The sequence below is a fragment of the Coregonus lavaretus genome, assembly GCF_964263955.1.
Source record: "Coregonus lavaretus genome assembly, contig: HAP1_SCAFFOLD_473, whole genome shotgun sequence".
Lineage (NCBI taxonomy): Eukaryota > Metazoa > Chordata > Actinopteri > Salmoniformes > Salmonidae > Coregonus > Coregonus lavaretus.
This window is the reverse complement of record NW_028164230.1, coordinates 79686-100619: the sequence shown is the minus strand read 5'-3', so window position 1 is coordinate 100619 and position 20934 is coordinate 79686. Positions and strand designations below refer to the sequence as shown.

General features: G+C 43.4%; 1 protein-coding gene across 1 annotated transcript in view; it reads right to left on the bottom strand.

Annotated features, from left to right (window-relative positions):
- Positions 1 to 20934, bottom strand: part of LOC311117303 (A disintegrin and metalloproteinase with thrombospondin motifs 3-like) — a gene marked incomplete at both ends in the record, with an annotated part of 289214 nt that overhangs the window by 212894 nt on the left and 55386 nt on the right. Inside the window, 2 exons of the mRNA XM_084192269.1 lie at positions 9134 to 9290; positions 9957 to 10040. Coding sequence (XP_084048395.1) covers positions 9134 to 9290; positions 9957 to 10040 — 241 coding nt within the window. The remainder of the gene's footprint in view (positions 1 to 9133; positions 9291 to 9956; positions 10041 to 20934) is intronic.

Genomic DNA, 20934 nt, shown 5'->3' with positions numbered 1-20934 from the left:
GCAAAGAGTCAATATTTGCAGTGTTGACCCTTCTTTTTCAAGACCTCTGCAATCCGCCCTGGCATGCTGTCAATTAACTTCTGGGCCACATCCTGACTGATGGCAGCCCATTCTTGCATAATCAATGCTTGGAGTTTGTCAGAATTTGTGGGTTTTTGTTTGTCCACCCGCCTCTTGAGGATCGACCACAAGTTCTCAATGGGATTAAGGTCTGGGGAGTTTCCCGGCCATGGACCCAAAATGTTGATATTTTGTTCCCCGAGCCACTTAGTTATCACTTTTGCCTTAGGCAAGGTGCTCCATCATGCTGGAAAAGGCATTGGTCGTCACCAAACTGTTCTTGGATGGTTGGGAGAAGTTGCTCTCGGAGGATGTGTTGGTACCATTCTTTATTCATGGCTGTGTTCTTAGGCAAAATTGTGAGTGAGCCCACTCCCTTGGCTGAGAAGCAACCCCACACATGAATGGTCTCAGGATGCTTTACTGTCGGCATGACACAGGACTGATGGCAGCACTCACCTTGTCTTCTCCGGACAAGGTGTTTTGCGGATGCCCCAAACAATCGGAAAGGGGATTCATCAGAGAAAATGACTTTACCCCAGTCCTCAGCAGTCCAATCCCTGTACCTTTTGCAGAATATCAATCTGTCCCTGATGTTATTCCTGGAGAGAAGTGGCTTCTTTGCTGCCCTTCTTGACACCAGGCCATCCTCCAAAAGTATTAACCTCACTGTGCGTGCAGATGCACTCACACCTGCCTGCTGCCATTCCTGAGCAAGCTCTGCACTGGTGGTCCCCCGATCCCGCAGCTGAACCAACATTAGGAGACGGTCCTGGCGCTTGCTGGACTTTCTTGGGCGCCCTGAAGCCTTCTTCACAACAATTGAACCTCTCTCCTAGAAGATCTTGATGATCCGATAAATGGTTGATTTAGGTGCAATCTTACTAGCAGCAATATCCTTGCCTGTGAAGCCCTTTTTGTGCAAAGCAATGATTCCTTGCAGGTAACCATGGTTAACAGAGGAAGAACAATGATTTCAAGCACCACCCTCCTTTTAAAGCTTCCAGTCTGTTATTCTACACAATCAGCATGACAGAGTGATCTCCAGCTCTCACCTGTGTTAATGAGAGAATCACTGACATGATGGCAGCTGGTCCATTTGTGGCAGGGCTGAAATGCAGTGGAAATGTTTTTTTTGGGATTAAGTTCATTTGCATGGCAACGAGGGACTTTGCAATTAATTGCAATTCATCTGATCACTCTTCATAACATTCTGGAGTATATGCAAATTGCCATCATCAAAACTGAGGCAGCAGACTTTGTGAAAATTAGTATTTGTGTCATTCTCAAAACTTTTGACCATGACTGTACTCTGAACAGTTGATGTTGAGATGTGTCTGTTACTTGAACTCTGTGAAGCATTTATTTGGGCTGCAATTTCTGAGGCTGGTAATTCTAATGAACTTATCCTCTGCAGCAGAGGTAACTCTGGGTCTTCCTTTCCTGTGGCGGTCCTCATGAGAGCCAGTTTCATCATAGCGCTTGATTGTTTTTGCGACTGCACTTGAAGAAATGTTCAAAGTTCTTGATATTTTCCTTATTGACTGACCTTCATGTCTTAAAGTAATGATGGACTGTCGTTTCTCTTTGCTTATTTGAGCTTTTCTTGCCATAATATGGACTTGGTCTTTCACCAAATAGGGCTATCTTCTGTATACCCACTTTTTTGACCAAAAAGTTATATTTTGGTTTCATCTGACCATATTACATTCTCCCAATCCTCTTCTGGATCATCCAAATGGACTCTAGCAAACTTCAGACAGGCCTGGACATGTACTGGCTTAAGCAGGGGGACACGTCTGGCACTGCAGGATTTGAGTCCCTGGTGGCGTAGTGTGTTACTGATGGTAGGCTTTGTTACTTTGGTCCCAGCTCTCTGCAGATCATTCACTAGGTCCCCCCGTGTGGTTCTGGGATTTTTGCTCACCGTTCTTGTGATCATTTTGACCCCACGGGGTGAGATCTTGCGTGGAGCCCCAGATCGAGGGAGATTATCAGTGGTCTTGTATGTCTTCCATTTCCTAATAATTGCTCCCACAGTTGATTTCTTCAAACCAAGCTGCTTACCTATTGCAGATTCAGTCTTCCCAGCCTGGTGCAGGTCTACAATTTTGTTTCTGGTGTCCTTTGACAGCTCTTTGGTCTTGGCCATAGTGGAGTTTGGAGTGTGACTGTTTGAGGTTGTGGACAGGTGTCTTTTATACTGATAACAAGTTCAAACAGGTACCATTAATACAGATAAAGAGTGGAGGACAGAGGAGCCTCTTAAAGAAGAAGTTACAGGTCTGTGAGAGCCAGAAATCTTGCTTGTTTGTAGGTGACCAAATACTTATTTTCCACCATAATTTGCAAATAAATTCATAAAAAATCCTACAATGTGATTTTCTGGAAAAAAAATCTCAATTTGTCTGTCATTGTTGACGTGTACCTATGATGAAAATTACAGGCCTCTCATCTTTTTAAGTGGGAGAACTTGCACAATTGGTGGCTGACTAAATACTTTTTTCCCCACTGTATATCTGACCAAATTATGAAAGACAAGCATTGTAATTTTTAATTCCGTAAAGTGAGTGTGGAGATGAACACATTATTGTTGCTATTAACAATGACAAGCCACCAGGGTCTGACTACTTGGATGGAGAATTGCTGAGGGTAATAGCGGACGATATTGCCACTCCTATTTGACATATTTTCAATTTAAGCCTACTAGAATGTGTGTGCCCCCAGGCCTGGAGGGAAGTGAAAGTAATTCTGCTACCTAAGAATAGTAAAGCCCCCTTTACTGGCTCAAATAGCCGACCAATTAGCCTGTTACCAACCCTTAGTAAACTATTGGAAAAAATTGTGTTTGACCAGATACAATGCTATTTTACAGTAAACAAATTGACAACAAACTTTCAGCATGCTTATAGAGAAGGACATTCAACAAGCACAGCACTTACACAAATGACTGATGATTGGCTGAGAGAAATTGATGATAAAATATTGTGGGGGCTGTTTTGTTAGACTTCAGTGCGGCTTTTGACATTATCGATTATAGTCTGTTTCTGGAAAAACGTATGTGTTATGGCTTTACACCCCCTGCTATATTGTGGATAAAGAGTTACCTGTCTAACAGAACACAGAGGGTGATCTTTAATGGCAGCATCTCAAACATAATCCAGGTAGAATCAGGAATTTCCCAGGGCAGCTGTCTAGGCCCCTTGCTTTTTTCCATCTGTACTAACGACATGCCACTGGCTTTGAGTAAAGCCAGTGTGTCTATGTATGCGGATGACTCAACACTATACATGTCAGCTACTTCAGCAACTGAAATAACTGCAACACTTAACAAAGAGTTGCAGTTCTTTTCGGAATGGGTTGAAAGGAATAAGTTAGTCCTAAATATTTCCAAAACTAAAATCATTGGATTTGGGTCAAATCATTCACTAAACCCTAAACCTCAACTACATCTCGTAATGAATAATGTGGAAATTTAGCAAGTTGAGGAGACTAAACTGCTTGAAGTAACCGTGGATTGTAAACTGTCATGGTCAAAACATATTGATATAACAGTAGCTAAGATGGGGAGAAGTCTGTCCATAATAAAGCGCTGCTCTGCCTTCTTAACAGCACTATCAACAAGGCAGGTCCTACAGGCCCTAGTTTTGTTGCACCTGGACTACTGTTCAGCAGTGTGGTCAGGTGCCACAAAGAGGGACATGGGAAAATTGCAGTTGGCTCAGAACAGGGCAGCACGGCTGGCCCTTAAAAGTACACGGAGTGCTAACATTAATGCCATGCATGTCAGTCTCTCCTGGCTCAGAGTGGAAGAGAGAAAGACTTCATCACTGCTTGTTTTTGTAAGAGGTGTCGACAAGCTGAATGTACCAAGCTGTCTGTTTGGAATACTGGCACACAGCTCGGACACCCATGCATATCCCACAAGACATGCCACCAGAGGTCCCTTCACAGTCAAGAAGTCCAGAACAGACTATGGGAGGCGCACAGTACTACATAGAGCCATGACTACATGGAACTCTATTCCACATCAAGTAACTGATGCAAGCAGTAAAATCAGATTTAAAAAACAGGTAAAAATACACCTTATGGAACAGCGGGGACTGTGAAGCAACACAAACATAGGCACAGACACTATACATTTACATTTACGTCATTTAGCAGACGCTCTTATCAAGAGCGACTTACATTATTTTTTTATTTTTTCTCATACCTCCAGTGGGAATCGAACCCACAACCCTGGCGTTGCAAACACCATGCTCTATCAACTGAGCTACATCCCTGCCGGCCATTCCCTCCCCTACCCTGGGAAAATTGCGTCTCCCGGTCACGGCCGGCTATGACAGAGCCTGGATTCGAACAAGGATCTCTAGTGGCACAGCTAGCACTGCGATGCAGTGCCTTAGACGACTGCGCCACTCAGGAGACACAGATGTACACATGGATTTTGTGTTATAGATATGTGTTAGTAGAGTGGAGGCTGAGGGCATACACTTAATATGTTGTGAAATCTGTTATGAATGTATTGTAATGTTTTTTAAATGTATAACTACATTTTGCTGGACCCCAGGAAGAGTAGCTGCTGCCTTGGCAGTAGCTAATGGGGATCCATAATAAAATACAAAAATCCCTCTCAACCATACAATATTTCAATTACTCATCAATCCACAGGGATTTAACAGTTTTTACAGTCATTTTCTTAATGGGTGCATGCTTATTAGTAACTGGGATAAGCAATTTCATAAATGTGTCAAGTGCAACGTCTGTTTGCTCCTCATTACACACCACGGACCAACAAATATTATTTACATCAACAACATAGAAATCACTACAAAACTTATTGTAGAACCTCTTATACATTATATTAGGCCCAGCCTTTGGAACTTTGGTTTTCCTAGATATGGCTACTATATTGTGATCACTACATCCGATGGATCTGGATACTGCTTTCAAGCACATTTCTGCAGCATTCGTAAAGATGTGATCAATATGGTCCTCTGTAGCTCAATTGGTAGAGCATGGCGCTTGTAACGCCAGGGTAGTGGGTTCGATCCCCGGGACCACCCATACGTAAAAATGACTTTAAGTCGCTTTGGATAAAAGCGTCTGCTAAATGGCATATTATAATATATGTTGATAATTTCATTCCTATGCTGTTTGTAACTACCCTGGTAGGTTGACTGATAACCTGAACCAGGTTGCAGGCACTGGTTACAGTTTGAAGCTTTTTCTTGAGTGGGCAGCTTGATGAAAGCCAGTCAATATTTAAATCACCCAGAAAATATACCTCTGTTGATATCACATACATTATCAAGCATTTCACACATGTTATCCAGATACTGACTGTTAGCACTTGGTAGTCTACAGCAGCTTCCCACCAGAATGGGCTTTAGGTGAGGCAGATGAACCTGTAGCCATATTACTTCAACAGTATTTAACATGAGATCCTCTCTAATCTTTACAGGAATGTGGTTCTGAATATAAACAGCAACACCTCCACCACTGGCATTTCTGTATTTTCTGTAAATGTTATAACCTTGTATTGCTACCATTGTATCATCAAAGGTATTGTCTAAGTGAGTTTCAGAGATAGTCAGAATATGAATGTCATCTGTTACTAGCAAGTTATTAATTTCATGAACCTTGTTTCTTAAGCTACATTTGTTAACGTGGGCTACTTTGAGCACTTTTCTGGGATGCTTGCTTGTTTTCATTGCTTTACTGGGAAGCTTAGCAGAATTAGATATTCTCATGTTATTTATGTTAGTGCAGGGTGAGCTGCACACAGTGGACTTCCTACTAGGGCACACCACCTCAGTGCTAACAGTATAAATCTGGTTCATAGGCACATGATTGCTGCATACAACAGCTGTAGGATCAGCAGAGGCATTCAGGGCAGTTAGAGGGATATAAATGAGGTTACTTACATTGTGTCTACCAACGCCCCTGGTATAATGTACATTTGCTAAAGCATTATGATGACTCAGCCACACAATGGTAGGGATTAACTGAGCTGGGCTTGGATCATCGATAAGTCATTGTCTCAACGCAGCCTTATAATGCTGTGAAAGGATCCAGGAACCCAAATGATTTGGGTGGATCTCATCCTCCTTATAAAACGTGCTTTGTTTCCAAAAGGTATTGAAATTGTGAACAAAAGTTAGACCCATTGAGCTGCAACAATAATATAGTATATAATAATAATCACGTAGTATATAATAATAATCACATAGCCAGCTGTGAAGAGAAATAATCCTGCTAAAGCGTTCAATGCCACGATTCAGAGAGGGCACAGGTGTCTAGCACAGAGTCAATCAGCTTTTTGAAATCCAGTTTCAACTGTTCAGAGCTGCCCTTCATAATGTCATTAAAACCCACATGGACTACGATAGAAACAATTTCCATGTCCTGACGTAGTACATTCGGGTGCAGCTTAGTAATGTCATTTACTCCAGCTCCGGGATAGGACCTTGTTTTTGCACCAGGAACAGTCACATTTCATACCATGGAGCTGCCCAAAATCACAGCTGGCGAGAAGGACAAGGAAATCTGCCCACTCCCACGCATCACAGGATTCGGAGAACCCTTTAAGGACGGGCGAGAGGCAGGATAACTTGAGCCCGTAGCTCCCGGCTTAGGCTTATGCCTCCCACCGATCCTGAGCAGGGACGGAAGGTTGCCGACGTCGACTTCAAAATCGTAGGGGAAGGAGTAGGAGTAGGCACAGCGGCCGCAGACACAGGGACCCTCAGCGACGAAGGTGCAGAAAGATCAGGTTCTAGGGCGGCTAAACTATTTGATGCTTGTATCCGCTCCGTGTCTCTCGTTGGGAGGGTTGACTGCTTTGCGGGAGGCCGCTGTCTTCGTCTTCCACGGCTCATGACATGTGACCATCGTTGATTGCCATTCTCCTCTTGCTGTGCTCCTTCGACTCCGCTATCAGATGGGGGAGGAGAGACAGGAGATGGCTCCCCTTGCGAACGAACTCCAGGCAACACCGGCCAGTCGGATAATGGCAAACGACAAGACGGAGATGCATCCAACATGTGCAAACGCCGTCCAGCCACCGGCGTAGAAAAGGTAAACATTCCACTCTGCGTTTTCCCCAGTTTCTTACGTAGGCTGGCGACCTGTGTGATCAAGGACGCAACCTCAAGCCTATAATCCTTGGCAAGCAAACAATTGCCACATTGGAACTCTGAGAGATCCAGTTTGTCCTGAAACAAAGCGTAGTAGATGCAGCTCCTACAGCGCTGGAACGGTTAATTTACTTCTCCAGACAAAGAGGGCTCCATTGGAAAACTCATCTAGGACTAACTTTGTCAGCTTGATGGCTAACGTTAGCAGCTTAGCTAGGTTAGGGGCTCTTTCAAGCAGATTCCGAGACCAGAAATAGCGGTCCTAGCTGTTAAACGCTAACCACGTCGAATCCATCTGTTTTAACAAATCTTTTTTATTTTTGTTCTTATGTATTGTAATTCGTTTTTTTGTGGTGTGGTTTTCATATCAGTCTCTGGGCTTCCAACCACACCTGCACACCGTTGTGTTGTTGTTTTCATTGGTTTTTATCTGTATTGTTGTCTATCCCTTGTTTTCTTTGGTGCAAATAAATAAATACAAAATACAAAATAAATTCATTATTCAGTATGTGTCACGGATTCTGCCGAGGCTGCCCCTCCTCCTTGCTCGGGCAGGTTTCGGCTCTCGTCGTCACCGGAGTACTAGCTACTGCCGATCTATGTTCTATGTCTACCTGTTGTTGTCAGATTGTTTCACACCTGTTGCCCATCTTGTAATTACACCGCCCCTATTCAACCCTGTGGCTCCCATTGTGTTCTGTGCGTGTATGCTGTTTGTGTTCGGATGTCGTTGGTGAGCGGGTTTATTCCTCCCTGCGTGGAGGTTTATTGTTTCTTTACGTGTTTTAGTAAAGATACGTTTTCTTTGAGTTCTGTGTCCTGCGCCTGACTTCGACACCGTGACAGTATGCAACATGAGAGCCTGAGATGATAGATGATACATGTTGGATGGTAGAAAAGACAACAGATTGTTCTTCAGAGCAACTCTGGTATAACAAATAAATCCAGCATGTCTCAAATAAAACTGTGATCACCCTAACCCGGTTGACTAGCTAACACCTCTGTTAAGCACATTCAACACAACTACCAAATATATATATATTTTTTTTACATCAAATAACTTTTCTCTTTCAACATCAAAATAGTACAACTGGCTGCTTCAACATCAAAATAGTACAACTGGCTGCTTTAACATCAAATAGTACAACTGGCTGCTTTAACATCAAATAGTACAACTGGCTGCTTTAACATCAAATAGTACAACTGGCTGCTTTAACATCAAATAGTACAACTGGCTGCTTTAACATCAAATAGTACAACTGGCTGCTTTAACATCAAATAGTAGTACGAGTAACATTAGGAGGACCTCTGCAGGACAGGAAGGGAGCTGGTGATGGAACTAGGTCAATAAGAGGAGGACAGGAAGGGAGCTGGTGATGGAACTAGGTCAATAAGAGGAGGACAGGAAGGGAGCTGGTAATGGAACTAGGTCAATAAGAGGAGGACAGGAAGGGAGCTGGTAATGGAACTAGGTCAATAAGAGCAGGACAGGAAGGGAGCTGGTGATGGAACTAGGTCAATAAGAGCAGGACAGGAAGGGAGCTGGTGATGGAACTAGGTCAATAAGAGCAGGACAGGAAGGGAGCTGGTGATGGAACTAGGTCAATAAGAGCAGGACAGGAAGGGAGCTGGTGATGGAACTAGGTCAATAAGAGCAGGACAGGAAGGGAGCTGGTGATGGAACTAGGTCAATAAGAGCAGGACAGGAAGGGAGCTGGTGATGGAACTAGGTCAATAAGAGCAGGACAGGAAGGGAGCTGGTGATGGAACTAGGTCAATAAGAGCAGGACAGGAAGGGAGCTGGTGATGGAACTAGGTCAATAAGAGGAAACAGTACACATGGGGTAATCCTGGACCTACCCTACATGCCAGGGGGTTAGAGGTACAGGGTAGGGGTTAGGGTCAGGGTTAGGGATCTGGGGTCGTGGTCTTACCCTGCATGCCTGTGGGTCCGAAGCCCTGTCTGGTCAGGAAGATGGCGTGATCATGGTGCTCAGAGTGGTCATGGTCTGCCTTCTGCTGAACCAAGGCCCAGCGACACACGTTCTCCAGACTCCTGGACGGGTTCCCTCGTTCTATCAGGCTGATGGACTGACAGGACATACACACTGTTAGAACATGATAGCATGGTGCTAGCAACACCAAGGTTGTGGGTTCAATTCCCTCAGGGATCACAAACCCATGCTGTAACCAGTAGCGGTGCGTGGATAAAATCACTGGGGAAGCCCCCCCCGCCCCCCAAAAAAGCCATATTACAACCCATGTGTTGTGATAATTGTGCTGTTTGCTCTATAACCTGTTAGTTCATATGCCTTGACACCGTGATATATATGCCTAAAGGCCGAGACAATAAGAAGACACAGTGGCAGAATAAATTCAACCAGACCTTTGGTTCATCACAAAACCGGACTCACTGTATTGTGGTTGTGGATAGAATAATCTGCTAAGTGGTATCTTTACAGCCTACCTTATCTAAGTGGTATCTTTAGAGCCTACCTTATCTAAGTGGTATCTTTACAGCCTACCTTATCTAAGTGGTATCTTTAGAGCCTACCTTATCTAAGTGGTATCTTTAGAGCCTACCTTATCTAAGTGGTATCTTTACAGCCTACCTTATCTAAGTGGTATCTTTACAGCCTACCTTATCTAAGTGGTATCTTTAGAGCCTACCTTATCTAAGTGGTATCTTTACAGCCTACCTTATCTAAGTGGTATCTTTACAGCCTACCTTATCTAAGTGGTATCTTTAGAGCCTACCTTAGCATAGCCCAGCATGATCATCCTCACCAACACCACGTTGATATGGACTCCTAGAGACTCATCGTGGTAGATCTCATTCACCTGAAACACACAGCAAGACAGGACCGAAACAGATGGTAAGACAGAACTGAAACACACAGCAATACAGGACTGAAACAGGCAGTCAGACAGGACTGAAACACACAGCAAGACAGGACTGAAACAGACAGTAAGACAGTATTGAAACAGACAGTCAGACAGTATTGAAACAGACAGTAAGACAGGACTGAAACACACAGCAATGTAGAACTGAAACAGGCAGTCAGACAGTATTGAAACAGACAGTAAGACAGTATTGAAACAGACAGTAAGACAGTATTGAAACAGACAGTAAGACAGTATTGAAACAGACAGTAATACAGTATTGAAATAGACAGTAAGACAGTATTGAAACAGACAGTAAGACAGTATTGAAACAGACAGTAAGACAGTATTGAAACAGACAGTCAGACAGTATTGAAACAGACAGTAAGACAGTATTGAAACAGACGGTAAGACAGTATTGAAACAGACAGTAAGACAGTATTGAAACAGACAGTCAGACAGTATTGAAACAGACAGTAAGACAGGACTGAAACACACAGCAATGTAGAACTGAAACAGGCAGTCAGACAGTACTGAAACAGACAGTAAGACAGTATTGAAATAGACAGTAAGGCAGTATTGAAACAGACAGTAAGACAGTATTGAAACAGACAGTAAGACAGTATTGAAACAGACAGTAAGACAGTATTGAAACAGACAGTCAGACAGTATTGAAACAGACAGTAAGACAGTATTGAAACAGATGGTAAGACAGTATTGAAACAGACAGTAACACAATATTGAAACAGACAGTCAGACAGTATTGAAACAGACAGTAAGACAGGACTGAAACACACAGCAATGTAGAACTGAAACAGGCAGTCAGACAGTACTGAAACAGACAGTAAGACAGTATTGAAACAGACAGTAAGACAGTATTGAAACAGACAGTAAGACAGTATTGAAACAGACAGTAATACAGTATTAAAACAGACAGTAAGACAGTATTGAAACAGACAGTAAGACAGTATTGAAATAGACAGTAAGACAGTATTGAAACAGACAGTAAGACAGTATTGAAACAGACAGTCAGACAGTATTGAAACAGACAGTAAGACAGGACTGAAACACACAGCAATGTAGAACTGAAACAGGCAGTCAGACAGTACTGAAACAGACAGTAAGACAGTATTGAAACAGACAGTAAGACAGTATTGAAACAGACAATAAGACAGTATTGAAACAGACAGTAAGACAGTATTGAAACAGACAGTAAGACAGTATTGAAATAGACAGTAAGACAGTATTGAAACAGACAGTCAGACAGTATTGAAACAGACAGTAAGACAGGACTGAAACACACAGCAATGTAGAACTGAAACAGGCAGTCAGACAGTACTGAAACAGACAGTAAGACAGTATTGAAACAGACAGTAAGACAGTATTGAAACAGACAGTAAGAAAGTATTGAAACAGACAGTAAGACAGGACTGAAACACACAGCAATGCAGAACTGAAACAGCCAGTCAGACAGTGCTGAAACAGACAGTAAGACAGTATTGAAACAGACAGTAAGACAGTATTGAAACAGACAGTCAGACAGTATTGAAACAGACAGTAAGACAGTATTGAAACAGACAGTAAGACAGTATTGAAACAGACAGTCAGACAGTATTGAAACAGACAGTAAGACAGTATTGAAACAGACGGTAAGACAGTATTGAAACAGACAGTAAGACAGTATTGAAACAGACAGTCAGACAATATTGAAACAGACAGTAAGACAGGACTGAAACACACAGCAATGTAGAACTGAAACAGGCAGTCAGACAGTACTGAAACAGACAGTAAGACAGTATTGAAATAGACAGTAAGACAGTATTGAAACATACAGTTAGACAGTATTGAAACAGACAGTAAGACAGGACTGAAACACACAGCAATGTAGAACTGAAACAGGCAGTCAGACAGTACTGAAACAGACAGTAAGACAGTATTGAAACAGACAGTAAGACAGTATTAGTCGAGGCGTGAGGAGGAGACAATGCATTGAATACAAAGTCTCTCTCCTTCACATCTTCTTTGACTCATACAGTGGGTTATCTTCTCTCCAGATGGCAGATTGGGATGCTTCACATTAGAGAGGACAGGAAATATAGAGACAACCCTGATGACCCAGAGTTCTACCCTACAGGGTTACTGACATATTATTATTCAATTCCTGTACATTGTATGACGAACAGTGGAGCATCCTGGGCATCCACTCTGCCTCACACATCTGGTCTCTTCTGTAGGTGAGAAGAGAAGCTAGACCTTGTAATGGCTGGATCACACATCTGACCTCGCGCCAGTACACACAGCTTTAGAGAGGTTCAGCGAGATTCAGACAGGTTTAGAGAGGTTCAGCGAGATTCAGACAGGTTTAGAGAGGTTCAGAGAGATTCAGACAGGTTTAGAGAGGTTCAGAGAGATTCAGACAGGTTTAGAGAGGTTCAGAGAGATTCAGACAGGTTTAGAAAGGTTCAGCGAGATTCAGACATGTTTAGAGAGGTTCAGAGAGATTCAGACAGGTTTAGAGAGGTTCAGAGAGATTCAGACAGGTTTAGAAAGGTTCAGAGAGATTCAGACAGGTTTAGAGAGGTTCAGAGAGATTCAGACAGGTTTAGAGAGGTTCAGAGAGATTCAGACAGGTTTAGAAAGGTTCAGCGAGATTCAGACATGTTTAGAGAGGTTCAGAGAGATTCAGACAGGTTTAGAGAGGTTCAGAGAGATTCAGACAGGTTTAGAGAGGTTCAGAGAGATTCAGACAGGTTTAGAAAGGTTCAGAGAGATTCAGACATGTTTAGAGAGGTTCAGAGAGATTCAGACATGTTTAGAGAGGTTCAGCGAGATTCAGACAGGTTTAGAGAGGTTCAGAGCGATTCAGACATGTTTAGAGAGTTTCAGAGAGATTCAGACATGTTTAGAGAGGTTCAGAGAGATTCAGACAGGTTTAGAGAGGTTCAGAGCGATTCAGACAGGTTTAGAGAGGTTCAGAGAGATTCAGACAGGTTTAGAGAGGTTCAGAGAGATTCAGACAGGTTTAGAGAGGTTCAGAGAGATTCAGACAGGTTTAGAATGGTTCAGAGAGATTCAGACATGTTTAGAGAGGTTCAGCGAGATTCAGACATGTTTAGAGAGGTTCAGAGAGATTCAGACAGGTTTAGAAAGGTTCAGAGAGATTCAGACAGGTTTAGAGAGGTTCAGAGAGATTCAGACATGTTTAGAGAGGTTCAGAGAGATTCAGACATGTTTAGAGAGGTTCAGAGAGATTTAGACAGGTTTAGAGAGGTTCAGCGAGATTCAGACAGGTTTAGAGAGGTTCAGAGAGATTCAGACAGGTTTAGAGAGGTTCAGAGAGATTCAGACAGGTTTAGAGAGGTTCAGAGAGATTTAGACAGGTTGAGTTTATTTTTATTTTTTACAGGGACAATGCACATTAATCATTTCAGTAAAAGTGACGGCTAATTTTCAACCACAGTCCCTGAGCAGGTTATTAAAAACTATTACAATAACAATAGAGACAGACAATGAGCAGCGAGAACATGCAGAGAAACATAGAACAAGCAACAGACAGACAGACAGACAGACAGACAGACAAACAGAGCAACATAGGAAAAGTAACAGACAGACAGACAGACAGACAGACAGACAGACAGACAGACAGAGCAACATAGGACAAGTAACATGTAGCAGTCAGACATCTGCTACATCTCTCTGTCTGTCTCTCTGTATCTTACTTGTCCTATGTCTCTCTGTCTCTCTGTATCTTACTTGTCCTATGTCTCTCTGTCTCTCTGTATCTTACTTGTCCTATGTCTCTCTGTCTCTCTGTATCTTACTTGTCCTATGTCTCTCTGTCTGTCTGTATCTTACTTGTCCTATGTTGCTCTGTCTGTCTGTGTGTCTGTTACTTGTCCAGAGCAACATAGGACAAGTGACATGTACAGTTCATTCGGAAAGTATTCTGACCCCTTGACTTTTTCCACATTTTGTTACGTTACAGCCTTATTCTAAAATAGTTTTTTTCCTCATCAATCTACACACAATACCCCATAATGACAAAGCAAAAACAGGTTTTAGAAATTTTTGCAAATGTATTAAAAATAAAAACCGGAAATATCACATTTACATCAGAATTCAGACCCTTTACTCAGTTGAAGCACCTTTGGCAGCAATTACAGCCTCAAGTCTTCTTGGCTATGACGCTACAAGCTTGGCACACCTGCATTTGGGGAGTTTCTCCCATTCTTCTCTGCAGATCCTCTCAAGCTCTGTGAAGTTGGATGGGTCTCTCCAGCGATGTTCGATCAGGTTCAAGTCCGGGCTCTGGCTGGGCCACTCAATGAGATTCAGAGACTTGTCCCGAAGCCACTCCTGCATTGTCTTGGCTGTGTGCTTAGGGTCATTGTCCTGTTGGAAGGGGAACCTTCGCCCCAGTCTGAGGTCCTGAGCGCTCTGGAGCAGGTTTTCATCAAGGATCTCTCTGCATTGTCACATGCTATGTTGTTGTCTTAGGTCTCTCTTTATGTAGTGTTGGTGTGTCTCTCTTTATGTAGTGTTGGTGTCTCTCTTTATGTAGTGTTGGTGTGTCTCTATGTAGTGTTGTGGTGTCTCTCTTTATGTAGTGTTGTGGTGTCTCTCTTTATGTAGTGTTGGTGTCTCTCTTTATGTAGTGTTGTGGTGTCTCTCTATGTAGTGTTGTGGTGTCTCTCTTTATGTAGTGTTGTGGTGTCTCTCTTTATGTAGTGTTGTGGTGTCTCTCTTTATGTAGTGTTGTGGCGTCTCTCTTTATGTAGTGTTGTGGCGTCTCTCTTTATGTAGTGTTGTGGTGTCTCTCTTTATGTAGTGTTGGTGTCTCTCTTTATGTAGTGTTGTGGTGTCTCTCTATGTAGTGTTGTGGTGTCTCTATGTAGTGTTGTGGTGTCTCTCTTTATGTAGTGTTGTGGTGTCTCTCTTTATGTAGTGTTGTGGTGTCTCTCTTTATGTAGTGTTGGTGTCTCTCTTTATGTAGTGTTGTGGTGTCTCTCTATGTAGTGTTGTGGTGTCTCTCTTTATGTAGTGTTGTGGTGTCTCTCTTTATGTAGTGTTGTGGTGTCTCTCTTTATGTAGTGTTGTGGCGTCTCTCTTTATGTAGTGTTGTGGCGTCTCTCTTTATGTAGTGTTGTGGTGTCTCTCTTTATGTAGTGTTGGTGTCTCTCTTTATGTAGTGTTGTGGTGTCTCTCTATGTAGTGTTGTGGTGTCTCTCTTTATGTAGTGTTGTGGTGTCTCTCTTTATGTAGTGTTGTGGTGTCTCTCTTTATGTAGTGTTGTGGTGTCTCTCTTTATGTAGTGTTGTAGCGTCTCTCTTTATGTAGTGTTGTGGCGTCTCTCTTTATGTAGTGTTGTGGCGTCTCTATGTAGTGTTGTGGTGTCTCTCTTTATGTAGTGTTGTGGTGTCTCTCTTTATGTAGTGTTGTGGCGTCTCTATGTAGTGTTGTGGTGTCTCTCTTTATGTAGTGTTGTGGTGTCTCTCTTTATGTAGTGTTGTGGCGTCTCTCTTTATGTAGTGTTGTGGTGTCTCTCTTTATGTAGTGTTGTGGTGTCTCTCTTTATGTAGTGTTGTGGTGTCTCTCTTTATGTAGTGTTGTGGCGTCTCTCTTTATGTAGTGTTGTGGCGTCTCTCTTTATGTAGTGTTGTGGTGTCTCTCTTTATGTAGTGTTGTGGTGTCTCTTATGTAGTGTTGTGGTGTCTCTCTTTATGTAGTGTTGTGGCGTCTCTCTTTATGTAGTGTTGTGGAGTCTCTCTTTATGTAGTGTTGTGGTGTCTCTATGTAGTGTTGTGGTGTCTCTCTTTATGTAGTGTTGTGGTGTCTCTCTTTATGTAGTGTTGTGGTGTCTCTCTTTATGTAGTGTTGTGGTGTCTCTCTTTATGTAGTGTTGTGGTGTCTCTCTTTATGTAGTGTTGTGGTGTCTCTCTTTATGTAGTGTTGTGGTGTCTCTCTTTATGTAGTGTTGTGGTGTCTCTCTTTATGTAGTGTTGTGGTGTCTCTCTTTATGTAGTGTTGTGGTGTCTCTCTTTATGTAGTGTTGTGGTGTCTCTCTTAATGTAGTGTTGTGGCGTCTCTCTTTATGTAGTGTTGTGGCGTCTCTCTTTATGTAGTGTTGTGGTGTCTCTCTATGTAGTGTTGGTGTGTCTCGTCGTGTGTTTTGTCCTACATTTTTATTTTTATTCCCAGCACCTGAACTCAATTTCGAGTCTCATAGCAAAGGGTCTGAATAATAATGTAAATAAGTATCTGTTTTCAGACAGAGCAACATAGGACAAGCAACATGTAGAACGCAGACAGACAGACAGACAGACAGACAGACAGACAGACAGACAGACAGACAGACAGACAGACAGAGCAACATAGGACAAGCAACATGTAGAACGCAGACAGACAGACAGACAGATAGACAGATAGACAGAGCAACATGTAAAGTACGACTGGAGTTTATATATAAATGCCTGGAGCATTTCAATTTTGGAGAATCTCTTATGAAATGGGTTAAAATCATGTATAATAACCCTAGGTGTAAAATAGTAAATAATGGCTACTTCTCAGAAAGTTTTAAACTGTCAAGAGGAGTAAAACAAGGTTGTCCACTATCGGCATATCTATTTATTATGGCCATTGAAATGTTAGCTATTAAATTCAGATCCAACAATAATATCAAGGGATTAGAAATCCAGGGCATAAAAACAAAGGCGTCATTGTACGCTGATGATTCATGTTTTCTTTTAAATCCACAACTTGAATCCCTCCACAGCCTCATAGAGAGTCTAGATAATTTTTCTAACCTCTCTGGATTACAACCAAATTATGATAAGTGTACTATATTACGTATTGGATCAATAAAGAATTCAATTTTTACATTCCCATGTAGTTTACCAATAAAATGGTCTGATGGTGATGTGGATATACTCAGTATACATATCCCGAAAGAAAGACATTATCTCATTCCAATACATTTTAATAGAAAGTTAGCAAAAATAGATCAGATCTTGCTACCATGGAAAGGTAAACACTTGTCTATTTGTGGAAAAATCACCTTGATTAACTCTTTAGTAATATCTCAGTTTACCTATTTGCTTATGGTCTTGCCTACACCTAGCGAACAGTTTGTAAAATTATTTGAGAGAAAAATATTCCATTTTATTTGGAACGGCAAGCCAGACACGTAGCACGCAGACAGACAGGGCAAGAGCACAAAAACTAAACTAAATACATAAAAGCAACAAACACCTCACCAGCTAGGACCAGTATACAACAATAATATAGTATACAGCCCTGCTCTGATGTGTGTCATGGTACTGAAGGAAGCTAGCCCTACTCTGATGTGGGTCACGGTCATAAAGGAAGCTAGCCCTACTCTGCTGTGGGTCACGGTCATAAAGGAAGCTAGCCCTACTCTGCTGTGGGTCATGTAACTAAAGGAAGCTAGCCCTACTCTGCTGTGGGTCACGGTCATAAAGGAAGCTAGCCCTACTCTGCTGTGGGTCACGGTCATAAAGGAAGCTAGCTCTACTCTGCTGTGGGTCATGATCATAAAGGAAGCTAGCCCTACTCTGCTGTGGGTCATGTAACTAAAGGAAGATAGCCCTACTCTGCTCTGGGTCATGATCATAAAGGAAGCTAGCCCTACTCTGCTGTGGGTCATGTTACTAAAGGAAGCTAGCCCTACTCTGCTGTGGGTCACGGTCATAAAGGAAGCTAGCCCTACTCAGCTGTGTGTCATGATCATAAAGGAAGCTAGCCCTACTCTGCTGTGTGTCATGATCATAAAGGAAGCTAGCCCTACTCTGCTGTGTGTCATGATCATAAAGGAAGCTAGCCCTACTCTGCTGTGTGTCATGATCATAAAGGAAGCTAGCCCTACTCTGCTGTGTGTCATGATCATAAAGGAAGCTAGCCCTACTCTGCTGTGTGTCACGGTCATAAAGGAAGCTAGCCCTACTCTGCTGTGGGTCACGGTCATAAAGGAAGCTAGCCCTACTCTGCTGTGGGTCACGGTCATAAAGGAAGCTAGCCCTACTCTGCTGTGGGTCACGTAACTAAAGGAAGCTAGTCCTACTCTGATGTGTGTCATGGTACTGAAGGAAGCTAGCCCTACTCTGCTGTGGGTCACGGTCATAAAGGAAGCTAGCCCTACTCTGCTGTGGGTCACGGTCATAAAGGAAGCTAGCCCTACTCTGCTGTGGGTCATGTAACTAAAGGAAGCTAGCCCTACTCTGCTGTGGGTCACGGTCATAAAGGAAGCTAGCCCTACTCTGCTGTGTGTCACGGTCATAAAGGAAGCTAGCTCTACTCTGCTGTGTGTCACGGTCATAAAGGAAGCTAGCTCTACTCTGCTGTGTGTCACGGTCATAAAGGAAGCTAGCTCTACTCTGCTGTGTGTCACGGTCATAAAGGAAGCTAGCTCTACTCTGCTGTGTGTCACGGTCATAAAGGAAGCTAGCCCTACTCTGCTGTGGGTCACGGTCATAAAGGAAGCTAGCCCTACTCTGATGTGTGTCACGTAACTAAAGGAAGCTAGTCCTACTCTGCTGTGGGTCATGATCATAAAGGAAGCTAGCCCTACTCTGCTGTGGGTCATGATCATAAAGGAAGCTAGCCCTACTCTGCTGTGGGTCGTGTAACTAAAGGAAGCTAGCCCTACTCTGCTCTGGGTCATGATCATAAAGGAAGCTAGCCCTACTCTGCTGTGGGTCATGATCATAAAGGAAGCTAGCCCTACTCTGATGTGGGTCATGATCATAAAGGAAGCTAGCCCTACTCTGCTGTGGGTCATGTAACTAAAGGAAGCTAGCCCTACTCTGCTCTGGGTCATGATCATAAAGGAAGCTAGCCCTACTCTGCTCTGGGTCATGATCATAAAGGAAGCTAGCCCTACTCTGCTGTGGGTCATGTTACTAAAGGAAGCTAGCCCTACTCTGCTGTGGGTCACGGTCATAAAGGAAGCTAGCCCTACTCAGCTGTGTGTCATGATCATAAAGGAAGCTAGCCCTACTCTGCTGTGTGTCATGATCATAAAGGAAGCTAGCCCTACTCTGCTGTGTGTCATGATCATAAAGGAAGCTAGCCCTACTCTGCTGTGTGTCATGATCATAAAGGAAGCTAGCCCTACTCTGCTGTGTGTCATGATCATAAAGGAAGCTAGCCCTACTCTGCTGTGTGTCACGGTCATAAAGGAAGCTAGCCCTACTCTGCTGTGGGTCACGGTCATAAAGGAAGCTAGCCCTACTCTGCTGTGGGTCACGGTCATAAAGGAAGCTAGCCCTACTCTGCTGTGGGTCATGATCATAAAGGAAGCTAGCCCTACTCTGCTGTGGGTCATGATCATAAAGGAAGCTAGCCCTACTCTGCTGTGGGTCACGGTCATAAAGGAAGCTAGCCCTACTCTGCTGTGGGTCACGGTCATAAAGGAAGCTAGCCCTACTCTGCTGTGTGTCACGTAACTAAAGGAAGCTAGTCCTACTCTGATGTGTGTCATGGTACTGAAGGAAGCTAGCCCTACTCTGATGTGTGTCACGTAACTAAAGGAAGCTAGTCCTACTCTGATGTGTGTCATGGTACTGAAGGAAGCTAGCCCTACTCTGCTGTGGGTCACGGTCATAAAGGAAGCTAGCCCTACTCTGCTGTGGGTCACGGTCATAAAGGAAGCTAGCCCTACTCTGCTGTGGGTCATGTAACTAAAGGAAGCTAGCCCTACTCTGCTGTGGGTCACGGTCATAAAGGAAGCTAGCCCTACTCTGCTGTGTGTCACGGTCATAAAGGAAGCTAGCTCTACTCTGCTGTGTGTCACGGTCATAAAGGAAGCTAGCTCTACTCTGCTGTGTGTCACGGTCATAAAGGAAGCTAGCTCTACTCTGCTGTGTGTCACGGTCATAAAGGAAGCTAGCTCTACTCTGCTGTGTGTCACGGTCATAAAGGAAGCTAGCCCTACTCTGCTGTGGGTCACGGTCATAAAGGAAGCTAGCCCTACTCTGATGTGTGTCACGTAACTAAAGGAAGCTAGTCCTACTCTGCTGTGGGTCATGATCATAAAGGAAGCTAGCCCTACTCTGCTGTGGGTCATGATCATAAAGGAAGCTAGCCCTACTCTGCTGTGGGTCGTGTAACTAAAGGAAGCTAGCCCTACTCTGCTCTGGGTCATGATCATAAAGGAAGCTAGCCCTACTCTGCTGTGGGTCATGATCATAAAGGAAGCTAGCCCTACTCTGATGTGGGTCATGATCATAAAGGAAGCTAGCCCTACTCTGCTGTGGGTCATGTAACTAAAGGAAGCTAGCCCTACTCTGCTCTGGGTCATGATCATAAAGGAAGCTAGCCCTACTCTGCTGTGGGTCATGATCATAAAGGAAGCTAGCCCTACTCTGATGTGGGTCATGATCATAAAGGAAGCTAGCCCTACTCTGCTGTGTGTCATGTTACTAAAGGAAGCTAGCCCTACTCTGCTGTGGGTCATGATCATAAAGGAAGCTAGCCCTACTCTGATGTGGGTCATGATCATAAAGGAAGCTAGCCCTACTCTGCTGTGTGTCATGTTACTAAAGGAAGCTAGCCCTACTCTGCTGTGGGTCATGATCATAAAGGAAGCTAGCCCTACTCTGATGTGGGTCATGATCATAAAGGAAGCTAGCCCTACTCTGCTGTGGGTCATGTTACTAAAGGAAGCTAGCCCTACTCTGCTGTGTGTCACGGTCATAAAGGAAGCTAGCCCTACTCTGCTGTGGGTCATGATCATAAAGGAAGCTAGCCCTACTCTGCTGTGGGTCATGATCATAAAGGAAGCTAGCCCTACTCTGCTGTGGGTCATGATCATAAAGGAAGCTAGCCCTACTCTGCT